General features: G+C 45.4%; 1 protein-coding gene across 12 annotated transcripts in view; it reads left to right on the forward strand.

Moving 5' to 3' along the window:
• Positions 1–13,322, forward strand: part of ZMYND11 (zinc finger MYND-type containing 11) — a 110,232-nt gene that overhangs the window by 78,898 nt on the left and 18,012 nt on the right. For 9 of the 12 annotated variants that reach the window (XM_077303487.1, XM_077303488.1, XM_077303489.1 and 6 more), the window contains 3 exons: positions 3,135–3,296; positions 11,996–12,073; positions 13,214–13,306. In XM_077303487.1, coding sequence (XP_077159602.1) covers positions 3,135–3,296; positions 11,996–12,073; positions 13,214–13,306 — 333 coding nt within the window. Of the gene's footprint in view, positions 1–3,134; positions 3,297–10,407; positions 10,514–11,995; positions 12,074–13,213; positions 13,307–13,322 lie in introns of those variants that run through there. The other 3 variants (XM_077303485.1, XM_077303486.1, XM_077303492.1) reach the window with 2 other exon arrangements.

Raw genomic sequence — 13,322 nt, forward strand, 5'->3', positions numbered from 1 at the left:
GGTTTCTGCACTACAGTTGACCCTGTTAGGGAGCGCTGCACTGCGGGGGGGAGGCGTGGGCACTAGCACACCGGCGGGCGCAAACGTGTAGGCATGGCAGATCGTGCCTCCCTCACCGTCCGGTCCCTGGTCCTCCATCTCCCCCCCCCCCCCGGTCCCCGACCCGAAAATGGTTGGGGACCACTGGACTAGAATATTTATTTCTATATTATTTACACAACAGAGAACTTTTCCACAGTCCAACACAGAGTTAGACGCACTTTAAACCCATTTATTTTAGTAGGATTTCAGAGCACATCTCAGAAGTTAAACTGAGTCTCAGATTGTGCACAACTGGAACGCAGATTAGCATAACAGACACGTGAATGCCTTTTACTCAGTGATAGCTTAATTCTTTTCCACTAAAATAAATGGCATATGAAAATTATTTTATTTTGGCTGAATTGTGCCTTTTCTAAATAAGACTGGGAGACAGTGAGGAGAGGGGGAGAGGCATTTGTTCCCTTTGTATTTAGAATTGTATTTGGAAGTCGTAGGCTTAATTTGTACCATTTTGACCTTTTGAAACCTCCCCCGGATCACAACCAATTCAGTTCAAATAGTTCAATATCTGGATTCACGGAAAATATGTTGCAAAAGGGATGTTGAAAGGAAGAACGTGAAGCCACTTAATGTTGCCATATTTCTAAGATTACAAAGTGGCTTTAGGATGCTTAGGGCTGATCCTGCGTTGAGCAGGGGGTTGGACTAGATGGCCTGTATGGCCCCTTCCAACTCTATGATTCTATGATTCTAAGGTTTGTTCTGCTCTGTTTGGAAGTCCTTAAGGTTTTTGCAGCCTTGTGTTTGCTATATGAATTTATGTTAACTAATTCGCAGGAGCTCTGAGCTCTTACAAGGAGTTCTGCTTTGGTCAGCTCAGCTCCATCAAAGCTTATCCTTAGTGCTGCCTAAGTTGTTCAGCAAAAGCAACAAGAACACTTAAAACAGAACCCAAACAGAGCAAAACCAGCCTGAGATCCAGAACTGGTTTAGAGAAGCATCCACGGAGCAAAAACATCTGTTTGATGTTGGCGATCTTATAGGGTTAACATTTCAGTAGGTAGTGAGCATCCCAAGTTTTGGTTCACACTTTCCCATTGATCACAAGGGAAGGAGCTGGGTCAAATTCTGAAGAAGACAGTAGGTTTCTTTGGGAAACATTGCAGCTCCTTTTCCTGGAAGTTGAGATAGCATAGTGGCTATAGAGAACAATCAGGGCAATTTAGAATTAAAACCTTACCTCTGCCACATGCTTACCTTAGTGACCTTAAGCAAGCCGCTGTCTCTCAGCCTCAGCCCTCACCCAATGCAACATGGGAATAGTGATACTAGCTTGCCTTTCCCCAAGGTTTGCAACAAGAACTAGTTTCAATACTGATAGCACTGAATAAATGTTTAAGCCAGCCTCTCTCAATTATGTTACGGTTGAGAAACACCTGAAATATTCTTCCAGCTCTGAGAAACCCTGGAAGTGATGTCATCAGGCCACACCTCCCTGCCTCACCCCCTGGAAATCATATGCCACCAGAAGTGACATCAGCCAGACACTCCCACCAGATGTGACATCACACTCTGTTCCCCCTTCAATGCCAGAAAGGGCCCAGCGGCCTACTCAGGTGGGTCAGGACAGGGCTGGGGCAGGCATCCACCACTCCACTGCCCCTGGACTCCAGTTTCTACCCTGTGCAACAAGCCTAGGCCAGCAAGAAGCTTAATGACCAGGACGCCTCCCCTTTCTACCCCCTACAGGCCCACCATTGGCCAGTTTGGAGGGGTCAGTGTGCTGGTTTCAGATTTCAGGTCTCTGCTGGAAGGAAGCACAGATAAGCTGATAGGAAGGCAAGGAGAATTAGTATCCAAACCCAGAATGACAAGAGAACCAATAGAATGCAGGGTCAGACAGGCCAGTGAGTCAAGGGTTTGTTCAGGCAGTCCAAGGGCATTAGTAGAAGAAACCGGTCACAAGTAGCTGCAAAGTTGTGTCCTCAACTCAGGCCTCCTAACCCCAAGTTAATATAGGTTGTCAACAGCCTCTCAGTCCTCACTCTGTGATGATTCACAAGCCTTTGCAGTCAGCAACTTTATTGCTTATCTGGCATGTCTATGTTTTAGAGCTCTCTTCCAGCACGAGCTGGTGTTACGTAATTGACTCAGGTGTGCCAGGTGGGCTGACCAGACAGGGAACTGCAGCTGGAGGCTGGGCAGAGAAATTAGGAGCTTCTGCAACAACTTTGAAGTCTAAGCCCTGATTTGTCTGCAGCTCCATTCCTCTCTGCTGGTCTGAGCTGTCTGCCTGTTGAACATCTGGCTGGGCTAAGCTTTCATGCAGCTGAGGCTTGGGTGAATCTGAGAGCTCCTGGCAGGGCTCCTTCCTCCAATATATATATATATAAAGATCAGTTAACTCTCATCCAGTTGGTGAAACTCTTTTGGGGCCATCCAGAAACCCTAGGGTTTCATGAAACCTCTTTTGAGAAAGCCTGGCTTAATCATTTGTTCCTCTCCGTACTGAATGCCAGTCAAAAGCAATTTCCTCCCTTCCTCAGAATTCCAAAAGGTAAAAGGAAGGGATTCCCATCCACACCTTAGTGAGAAAATGTGAGCCAGGCCTTAGTCCCCACAGAACAGCCAGTGGTCGGTTGCTACCATTAATTGGTCAGATGCAGCGAGTGTAGTCCCATCGCCTTCCTTCCTGGGGGGCGGGTGGTAACAAAAAGAAAATCAATGGGTTTTATGTAAATGCAGAATTTCTATGATGCAAGTCAAGAACCATCTATATGGGCAAGTGGCTGGGGATGTGGTTTTCAGACGTTTCATTGATGTTGCTCACCCAACCCTTCCTTGTAACAAGAATGGAAGCCTTCCATGCACTTAGCCATAGAATGCCTGGGGTATCGAAGCGCACAAAGCATTGCAGGGTTTGGGACTTAATCAAACAAACAAACAAAAAAGCAACCCACCAAGGAGGTACAGTACCCTTTTGAATATATACAATGACTGCCTGTCGCAAGTCTTCAAGAAATGTGCTTTTGTTCTTGGCTGTTGCGGATATTGACAGAATGTTCTACCAAACTATTTTGTATTTCTTGTAGGACTGGGAGACAGAAACTCATGACTGGTATTGTTTTGAATGCCATTTGCCTGGAGAGGTGTTGATATGTGACCTGTGTTTTCGTGTGTATCATTCCAAGTGTTTATCTGATGAGTTCAGGCTTAGAGACAGCGGTAGTCACTGGCAATGCCCAGTTTGCAGGGTGAGTACCTCTGAGCTTTCATGTGCTGAATAGAGGCTTGGTATTTGTTGTTAATAGTCCTGAGAAGATGTCTAGCCAGGAGAAACGTCACCTTTCTTCTTCTTTTTTGTCTACTGTAACGCCAATGCATATATTGAGTGCAAATCCAGAAGCACGGTCATATCCGGGTATGGCTGGGCAAAATGTAGAATGCTGTGAAGGAACAACGTTTCGAGGGAGTAATTAGGATCACTGTACTGCCAGATTGACCTGGGGCAGATTGTGGTGGGCAAAAGCCTGGAGTTCTAGAATCCCTCCCCCCCCCATTGGTCCTGAGACGCATTTGCTGCAACCATTTGCAGTCTGTCCCAGCCTCAAGAGCTCTGCTTAATCCATGGAACACCCCTGTTCATTTCGCAGAGGGGAGCCAAATCTAGGCACATGCCTCCTTAGCAGGCACAGGTCAGATTCCTCCAAGGAATCCCCATGTGCACCATCATAGCGCACGGGACGGTGTTGAATCAGTGGCATTTTCTGTTTTGCATTCGCTGGGATGTCCCCTCCTCCCTACGTTTGCCCAGCCGCATCCAGATATTCGTGAGATCTGGCAGTCTTCTGCAATGCATACATAAATTGAATAGTGGGAAAAGGGGAAAAAAGAATTCTAAACGTGTGTGCATATTTACTTACGTACTCCTGAAAGTTTGCATTGTTACAGCAAAAGACATATCTTTATTTTTTCCTTCAAGCTTAACCAGTGTTTATACATGGTATATGTGGGTTGAAATCCACTCAAAACCATTTTAACTCAAACATTGTACATTGAACTAATTTCCATAAGGCAGGGCGCTTTTTAGTCTAAAGTTCCTTTCCTTTTTTTCTTTTTTGCACTCATACCTTTTGAAATGAATTTTTCCAATGTGAATATCAGAGTTAACTAGTCTCTAAATCTGCCAGTAAATAATTTGGGGAGGGGGGATGCCGGAAACGAGAATCTCATGTTGCAAAGATCAATTGATTAGGCAGGCAGGGACCCCCCCCCTCCCCACTTTTCTTCTTTCGCCTCCCCCTAGCACATTATAACGAGGTATGTGTTAAAAAATATGGAGATCTATGAATGAGCAATTGCTGTAGGAAAGTGTCGTTTGTGTTAAAACCAGTAATAAAAGACTGATGGTAAGACAGTGGAAATTGCTTTACTTTTTAATGCATTCTTAATACGGCATGGCGATAGCTTTGCAGTTTAAAATCCACATCGGTGCAAGGAATGCTTCGTTTGCTCAAGCAGATGTCCAACATACAACAAATGCTCATAGCTGCCGGGCATCATGATTTTAGTCCCCAGCAATTAACTATGTCAGAGAAGTAGGCAGTGCAGAGTAGGGGTATGAAAAGCCGTTTGTGATTGGGGAACTTTTCTTTTAAAAGATGCAAAACCCCATGCACGTAAATGTTATCTTCTGCCTTGGTCGCAGCCGTCTTTTCTCTATGTCTTAGTCAATTAAAATTAAAAACTGCAATAAAAGCCACGTAGGGCACTCCAAGAGAGAACAAGTATCATGACTGCAGCCTACGGCAAAGGAAAACAACTCCACATAGTCCCCTTGCCTCTCCGCCCCCTTCCCACATTAACTTGGCCCGCTGCTTCTCCTAATATCGGCATCTTAATATTGCGCTCTAGCAATGTATCAAGGAGCTCATTTGTCTACGCCGTTCTTTAATGGTGGCAAATACCAGTCGCTGCTCAGCAGAGGGACAGCTGATACAGAATGCTTGGAATGCCACCGTGGGCATACTGGCACTAAGATTTGCAGGCATGACTTTTATTTTGTGGACCAGTGGGAAATAGCAGTGGTTGTCAGGCTCGCTTAATTTTCGGGACAAGCATCATGGTCTTCTCCAGATTTTACTGCCATCAGGCCCCAGACTTATATTCCTTTAAAAAAAGGAATCACAATCTTGGCCCATTCTGCACCCAAGAGTTAATGCACCTTCAGTGCACCTTAGAATTAAATTTTCCTGATCTGCACAGGAAAATCCAGCGGCAAAAGCACATTGAAAGTGCATTATCCTCCCTGTGCAGAATGAGTCTTGGTCTTCAAAATCTGCTTTGTTGTCTTCTTTTCCCACCACCCCCAAGCACATTAGGAGGCAGCACTTGGAACCGAATGAGGAAAATGAGTTTTCTGTATTTTTTCTTTATTACCTTGCCCTAAGCTGTGAGCCTGCTTTTCCTGTGATGAAGTTGAATAGATATGCGGGGGGGGGGGGGCATTCTTTTAGCAAAGAAGAAGAGAGGGGGTTCTTTTTGGCATCATGAAACATATTTTCACGTGAAGTGTGTCATATCTGGAGCATCCACCATACAGCTCCCCTGCCCCGTACAGCTTAGCTAGTGGTGGTAGACAGGCGGATCAAAATTAGGTCACAACTGCAATGGCAATTCATGCATTACCAGTGGGAGGCGTTCTAATTGGACTCTTGCAGTTGGAATAGCACTAGCATGGGAAATCGTCTCACCCAGCCCTGCTCATGTGGTTTCGTTTCATCCGACATTACAAGGAAAGGCATGGTAGAAGAAGAAAAGAGCTTTTTAAATATGCCCTACTTTTCGCTACCTGAAGGAGTCCCAAAGCGGTTTACAAACACCGTTCCCTTCCTCTCCCCACAACAGACACCTTGTGAGGTAGGCGGGTCTGAGAACGCTCTAACAGAACTGCTCGGTGAGAACAGTCCTAAGAGACCCGAGGTTGCCCAGGCGGCTGCATGCGGAGGAGAGGGGAATCAAACCCGTACGCCACTTTCAATCCACATGCCACGCTGGCTCTCTGTGCTGCCCCCACTGTCGGAAGCTTATGCAATGGATTTGTATCTCTTAAAGCCTAAAATAAATCGCCAAAATCTCCATCCAGTTTTTGGGAAACATAAGCCCTAAGCTCAAGCAGAGGTGGGGTTTTCGATAAGTAGTAAGCAAACTCCCCCCCCCACACACACACCTATTACTTTAATAAAAACTTGCAACATGACCATTTCTGGTGTCTGGAAGAGACACCCTCTGCTGTTGGGCCCAAATGCAAACCCACCCAAAGGCAAGTTACGTTTAATTGGGTACCTGCAAGGTTTTTCGGCACAGGCAGGACAGTGGGAGTAGAACTGATCATAAGAGCAATCCAAGCATTGATCCGTAGAGAAAGCTGAGTGTGTTAGACCCAAGGGGCAGATTGCTAGGGGTTCCTCTAAAAAACAAAACAAAAAAACAGGTTGGTGATTGGATTTCCTCTTTTGCCTTTCTTCAAGAGCCTGGCCCCCTCCCAACAGCCTTAAGCCATACTGTTGACTCATCAAGGGCCATGAGAAGTGTATATTCATGACGTATCTATTGGTGGGGATTTATTTGTCTGTGGTTGTCAATTTGGTATCTTCTGAATAAGTGAATGTATACCTGAAATTCTTCTGTGGTTTTGTTTTGGGGAAACTATACCTATGAAGATTCGCTTGGATTGAGCATGCAGTCATTAATAGATTAGCCATTGGAAGCAATGGCCAGAATAGTCACAAATGAGTCTGTATATTCTAGGGCAGGGGTAGTCAAACTGCGGCCCTCCAGATGTCCATGGACTACAATTCCCATGAGCCCCTGCCAGCAAACGCTGGCAGGGGCTCATGGGAATTGTAGCCCATGGACATCTGGAGGGCCGCAGTTTGACTATCCCTGTTCTAGGGCAATCTTCCAGTACCTTTGTAGTTAAAATGTGTGTATAAAATGCGGTAAAGTCATATCCGACTTACGATGACCCCATAGGGTTTTTAAGGCAAGTCCCCATAGGGTTTTTAAGGCTCCTAACAGCTTAATTCCATGCATGACTGCTTATCCGGATCACATACTAGCTACTGGGTTGCATCTTCTGTCCAGGTGACTTGCAGAGCATCTCAGAAATACTGTCCTCAGAAAGCATGCTCCTTGGGCTGGAGGAAAATCATGGACTTAGCTAAGCAAAATGTCCAGATATGACCCAGTAAGTTTGTGAGTGGCTTAGAAGTTTCTGAGCTGGGGACAAAAAGTATGAACATCCTGCATGTCCTCTTCTGTGCTCCGCTGCATATGGTTCAAAGCGGCATATAAGTACAGCAGCAACAGGGCTTTCACCTGGCTGGTTTCCCCTTGTATTCACCATCCCACGAGTGCCACTTTGATCCAGGTATTCCTAAAACATCACAGCAAGGCTGGTGTTGGGGAGAAATGGAGAAAACCCAGGAGGTACAGGGAAGCACCACAGTGCAGCAATGGGAAACCCCCCACTTCTTATTTAGAAATGCCAGCTTTGGGTTGGGAAATGCCTGGAGACTTTGGGGGTGGAGCCAGGAGCAGGCGGGATTTAGGGCAGAGAGGGACCTCAGTGGAGTCCACTCTCCAAAGCGGCCATTTTCTCCAGGGGAATTGAGGTCTGGCACCTGGAGATGAACTGTAAAACCAGGGGATCCTTAGGTCCTACCTGCAGACTGGCATCCCTGCTCCTAATAGCTTCCAACCCAGGGCAAACCATCCGTATGACACTGACCCCAGTGTTAATTCTTATGAGACAACAAAACACTGCTGTGTGTAATACTCAGGAAGTAATGAACCAACATAACTTACTCTCAGTTGGTGAGAAGGGGACAGGGGAAGAAGGATCAAACATTGCTTGTTACCTTGCTTCTCTGCAAATCTATTGGGATTTGATAGGCAATGTCAAAGTCTTTCAAGCAGTATGGTGGTTCAGATTTGGTTTTCTCTTGAGTGTTGGAAATTGCAAGGACTGAAGGATAGACATGTGATGGTGGCGGTGGTTGGTTTTCATATCTGAGATGGATATCAGCTGACAGTCTCATGTCAACTCATGCCACTTCACTAATTCATGATTAAATCTAGCCAGTTGTAGCTGCCCATTAAAAGCAATTTGCCTCAGTGGAAGTTTAAGGAAGGTTAAGGATTGCAACCAACATTCCACACCACGTGCATGCAGAAGAAACCCAGAGTTGGAAATGGCGCTTAGCAAAGCTTTCCTTAGCGTTTACAACAAAGCTTTAAGATCAATCTTGTAGTATACTTGTCTGATCTTATAACGCAAGAGGGTCTCTCTCTCTCTTTCTCTCTCTTGTAGTTCAGGAATAGTAACTAAATTTCAAGCTTCCAAAGTACAGCAGAACGTTTTGTGTTTGGTAATATTCCAAACCTGCCAAACCACACTCCACCCCACTGCTGTATATATATTTTAAAGCAATCAGATTTCCATATCTTTTTCCATATCACTGATAATCTTCAAGCAGCGGTTGGACAGATACATACCCTGTATGCTTTAGGCTGATCCTGCATTGAGCAGGGGGTTGGACTCGATGGCCTGTATGACCTCTTCCAACTCTTATGATTCTATATTTAAAAAAATAAAACAGTTTAAGATACTTGGCAAAAAAAAAAAAAAAGGAAGATATACATGCTCATATGAAACGCCCCACCTGCAAAAATTTCTTCTTGGACGCAATGGTTTGTTTGATACATCACTTCACTATGTTTAAATCCAAGTTACTCTGCTAGTTATTGTTTGTTAAGATCTTAGCAAACCAAGGTTTGCTTTAGAAGAAGAAGAAGAAGAGTTGGTTCTTATATGCTGCTTTTCCCTACCCGAAGGAGGCTCAAAGCGGCTTACAGTCACCTTCCCATTCCTCTCCCCACAACAGACACCCTGTGGGGTGGGTGAGGCTGAGAGAGCCCTGATATCACTGCTCTGTCAGAACAGTTTTATCAGTGCCGTGGCGAGCCCAAGGTCACCCAGCTGGTTGCATGTGGGGGAGAGCGGAATCGAACCTGGCATGCCAGATTAGAAGTCCGCACTCCTAACAACTACACCAAACTGGCTCTTTATTACATGCTGTAGTAACTGTGGCATTGCCTGAGGTCAGGATGCGGGCATCCTGGCTTTATCCAGACGTTCTCTGATGCTATGAGCTACAAAGAGAAAGCAATGAAACCTCCCTTTGTGAGGCCAAACTGGAATCCTGGTTTTCCAAACCCACCATAGTTAGACTGAGCCAGTGTTGCTGTCTTCACACACAAGAGCTCTGCATACCTACGGAGATAAATTTGTATGGGCAACAAGGAAATCGCCAGCAAACCAACAGAAATCTTTCTATTCAGTGGGAATCGTTGAGAATTAGTGTAAAGTCGATGCCAGGATAATTTAGATTGCTAGTCAAAGTATATGAAAGGCTATTTCTCATCATCGTATTCTAGCTTTGGGCGGTCTGGTGGCCTCTTTTTACAGTCCCATCATTGACTTGTTTATTTACGTTTCATTTACCGTATGTTTCAATTTACATATTGCTCCCCCTCGCCCAAGTCAACTTGGGATGGTGGACAACAATAAAATCATAACATTGAATTAAAACTGTACTTCATGTTAAAGTTCAACATCAGCATTACCATCTGGGTCAGTTTGATAAAATAACTCAGCTCTAAAATAGGACATGGAGGAGAGATAGAAAAGAAAAGAATAGAATGGAGTGGAAATGGGGAAGGCCCAAACTAGATGGTAAATCTGGAGGGGCTTTTTGCACTCGCCTCAACCGTAGGCTTGGCGGAAGAGAGAAACTTTGAGCTTCAGCAGGGCCCTTATTTACTTTACGGACCCAGAGTGTGTTCTACCGGCCCATGTTGAGGCAACGCTGCTGAAGAGAGGCAGTCCTAATCATTGCCTTGATGGTAGGCCTCCTGGAAAACTTACATATAGTGATGTTCTATGACACAGGAAAGGGTAGGGAAAATATGTAATAATCACGTAGGATTGGCTTTCTTTTCTCTACTTCCATGGACTCGCCATTCCCTGATGGAGTCTTCTTCATACTCATATGCTTGTCCACCCTTGATTTACCCAGGGTGATGTTCGAAAATGCTGCAAAGTCACAGCTGATTTATGGTGACCCCGTAGGGTTTTGAAGCATTTTGCCCTTGCCTAGCGACCTTGTATTTCCTCGATTGTTTCCCATCCAAGAACGAAACAGGTCCGACACGGCTTAGCTTTCGAGATCCGATGAGATCTGTCTAGCCTAGGCCATCCAGGACAGAACCATCTGAGTCATAATGGCCACCTGTAAAATGATGTCATGGGCCAAGAGTAGGCAAAACCTGCCACATGTGCTGAGCAGCAGTGTAACAGACCATATAGCTGGGCAACTGAAAGTGGTTCTACCCCCCTGGGACTGAGGTAAGCCCTGAGGTGCCAGCAAGCCCTGCTGGGGCTCATCTTGCTCCCTGTGTTCTTAGCCTCGTCTCTCTCCCCACCCCACCCTTGGGTTTTAGTTTGCTGGTGCACCAGTATCTTCAGAGGGAGATGATGGGGGGGGGGGGGAGGGCCGGACACTCAGCCTTAAAAGGTTGCTTACTTCATCCTAAGACAAAGATTTAGTGTGCACGGAGAGTGTTAGTTGCACCCTAACAGCCTAGATTCAAGGAGCAGTTTGGTCTTGCGTGCAGAAATTGGTTCAGCCGTTATCTCAGAAGCAGTTTTTGGCTGTAGAACAGGAATGTTGATAGTATACATCCCAGGGCCAAGACAGTAAAATCACAACACCTTCCATACTAACAATAGAAGAAGAAGAAGAGTTGGTTTTTATATGCCGTTTTTTTCTACCCGAAGGAGGCTCAAAGCGGCTTACAGTCGCCCTCCCCTTCCTCTCCCCACAACAGACACCCTGTGGGGTGGGTGAGGCTGAGAGAGCCCTGATATCACTGCTTGGTCAGAACAGTTTTATCAGCGCCGTGGCGAGCCCAAGGTCACCCAGCTGGTTGCATGTGGGGGAGCGCAGAATCGAACCCGGCATGCCAGATTAGAAGTCTGCACTCCTAACCACTACACCAAGCTGGCTCCAGACAATACTGGTCTCAAGTAACTGTGTGTGGGCCTCAGTTTTAATAGGCTTCAGCAATTTCCCCTAATTCAGTCAAGTTCCTTCCAATTAAGAAGGTTTGCAGATGAGACAGCATGTTAAGAGCGCTGTGGAAATATATATACAGTGGCAATTAACTTTATTATTTATAAAACTGTAGAGAGCCTGCCTTCTTTTTGTTTTAATTTTATGAGTACTGCATTTTGTGAGTGTGTGTATTAGAGAGAGACAAGTTTATTTATCTATTTTTTTGTCTGCCTATCTCCACTGAGACTCAAGGTGGATTATGCCGTGCCAGCTGGTGCAATCAAGGGGGTGATATGTCTAATTAACGATGTAGTAGGACTGGAATTACAAAAACTGATGCATAGAATATATTAGATATAATACGTTAAACTAGAGGTGGTCAAACTGTAGCGTTCCATATGTCCATGGACTACAGTTCCCATTAGCCCCTACTGGCACACGCTAGCAGGTGGCTCATGGAAACTGTAGTCCATGGACATCTGGAGAGCCACAGTTTGGTCACTCTCGCATTAAACAATATGGAAAATGCCGTGACTTTGAGGATGGAGAGTCCGACATCATTCTAAACATACTTTTGATTGATGATTTAATTTATTGACATATTATTTAGGCTAATAGACTACAGGAAAAGATTATTTTTTTCTAGATTGCTTGGATTAAAATGCAGCTAAACTACCATTCTTGGCATTTTTAAATCTTTGTACTGTAGAGCTTTAAAAAGACACGATTTGTATAATTCATAAATCTGAAATAAAGCTGCTATTCTTTACCAGAGCATTAAGAAGAAGAACACGAGCAAGCAAGAGATGAGCACGTATCTGCGCTTCATTGTCTCCCGTATGAAGGAACGAGTGAGTATTGAAACTTAATATCCAGTTTGCGCCAAATAAGGACATGGTCTTTAATAGCTAATCAGGCAACATGGAAGAGGCATCCTGCCTTCTCTAGAAGTCTTCTAGGACAGCGGTCCCCAATCTCTGGTCCGAAGACTGATACCGGTCTGTAGATCATTCGGTACCAGGCCGTGGCTCCTCATCGTCCTCCTCCCCGGCTGCTGCCTCGGGGGCTGCCCTGCCACTCTCCCACCGGCTCACCTTTGGTGCTCTTCAGCGGCCGCCGTGGCTGGGGCTCCCCCTCGGTGTGGCACTGTGCAGCTGCTGCCAGCATTGCTCCCCAGTGGGCAGTGAGAAGTCAGGCACCAGCGGGAAAGCAAGTGGAGCAGGGGCTCAGGCGACAGCGGCGTCCCTGAGCAAAAGACTACTCCCCCCCGGCCTCAGTAAAATTGTCAAGCGTTGACTGGTTCCCAGTGATAAAAAGATCGGGGACCACTGCTTTAAAAGTAACGGTAAACTTATGCCCTGTTGATTGTTTTAAAGCAGTGCTAATACGTTCCGGGCTGCCAAATGCCGTTTTGATATCATTGTCTTTTGTATATTTTGTTAGTTTTTAGTAATCCCATGTATGTGCCTGTAAGTGCCATCAGGTGGCTTTCCAAAGTTCAGAGACCCTCTGAATTTATGACCTCCAAAATGTCCTATCAGTCTTGCTCAAGTTTTGCAGACTGTGGGCCATGGCTTCTTCTTCCATCTTTTTATTCTTAGGACTTTCTCTTTTCCTCCTGCCCTCATCTGTTATTCCTAGCAGTGTTGACTTTTCCATATATTTTTTTTTAATTTGAGCATTTCTTGTTTGTTTATGAAATGGTTTCATTTGCTAAAACCTGGGGTGCAGACAGGTTTACCTGGTTAGTTACCTGGTTCAGATTTAGACAAGAACAGCCAGTGGGAGGCCCCTGCAAATTCCATGTGGAGGAATTTTCCTCCAGGTTGCCTAGTGATATTCAGACCAAGTGGGAAATTACTGCTTACCCGACATGCGGCTTTACTTGTCGGACGGATACGATGCTGGCCCTTCATCTGAAGACTCTCAGTTTATTTACCTCTTTCTTTGACCCAGTTTCTAAACCGATGCTTTGTGCCGGCTTTTTTTAGGCTATCGATCTGAACAAGAAAGGCAAAGACAACAAGCACCCCATGTATCGTAGGCTGGTGCACACGGCTGTGGATGTTCCAACTATTCAAGAGGTATGTTCCAAGGCAG

Source organism: Paroedura picta, chromosome 11 (genome assembly GCF_049243985.1).
Source record: "Paroedura picta isolate Pp20150507F chromosome 11, Ppicta_v3.0, whole genome shotgun sequence".
In the NCBI taxonomy this organism is placed as follows: Eukaryota; Metazoa; Chordata; class Lepidosauria; order Squamata; family Gekkonidae; genus Paroedura; species Paroedura picta.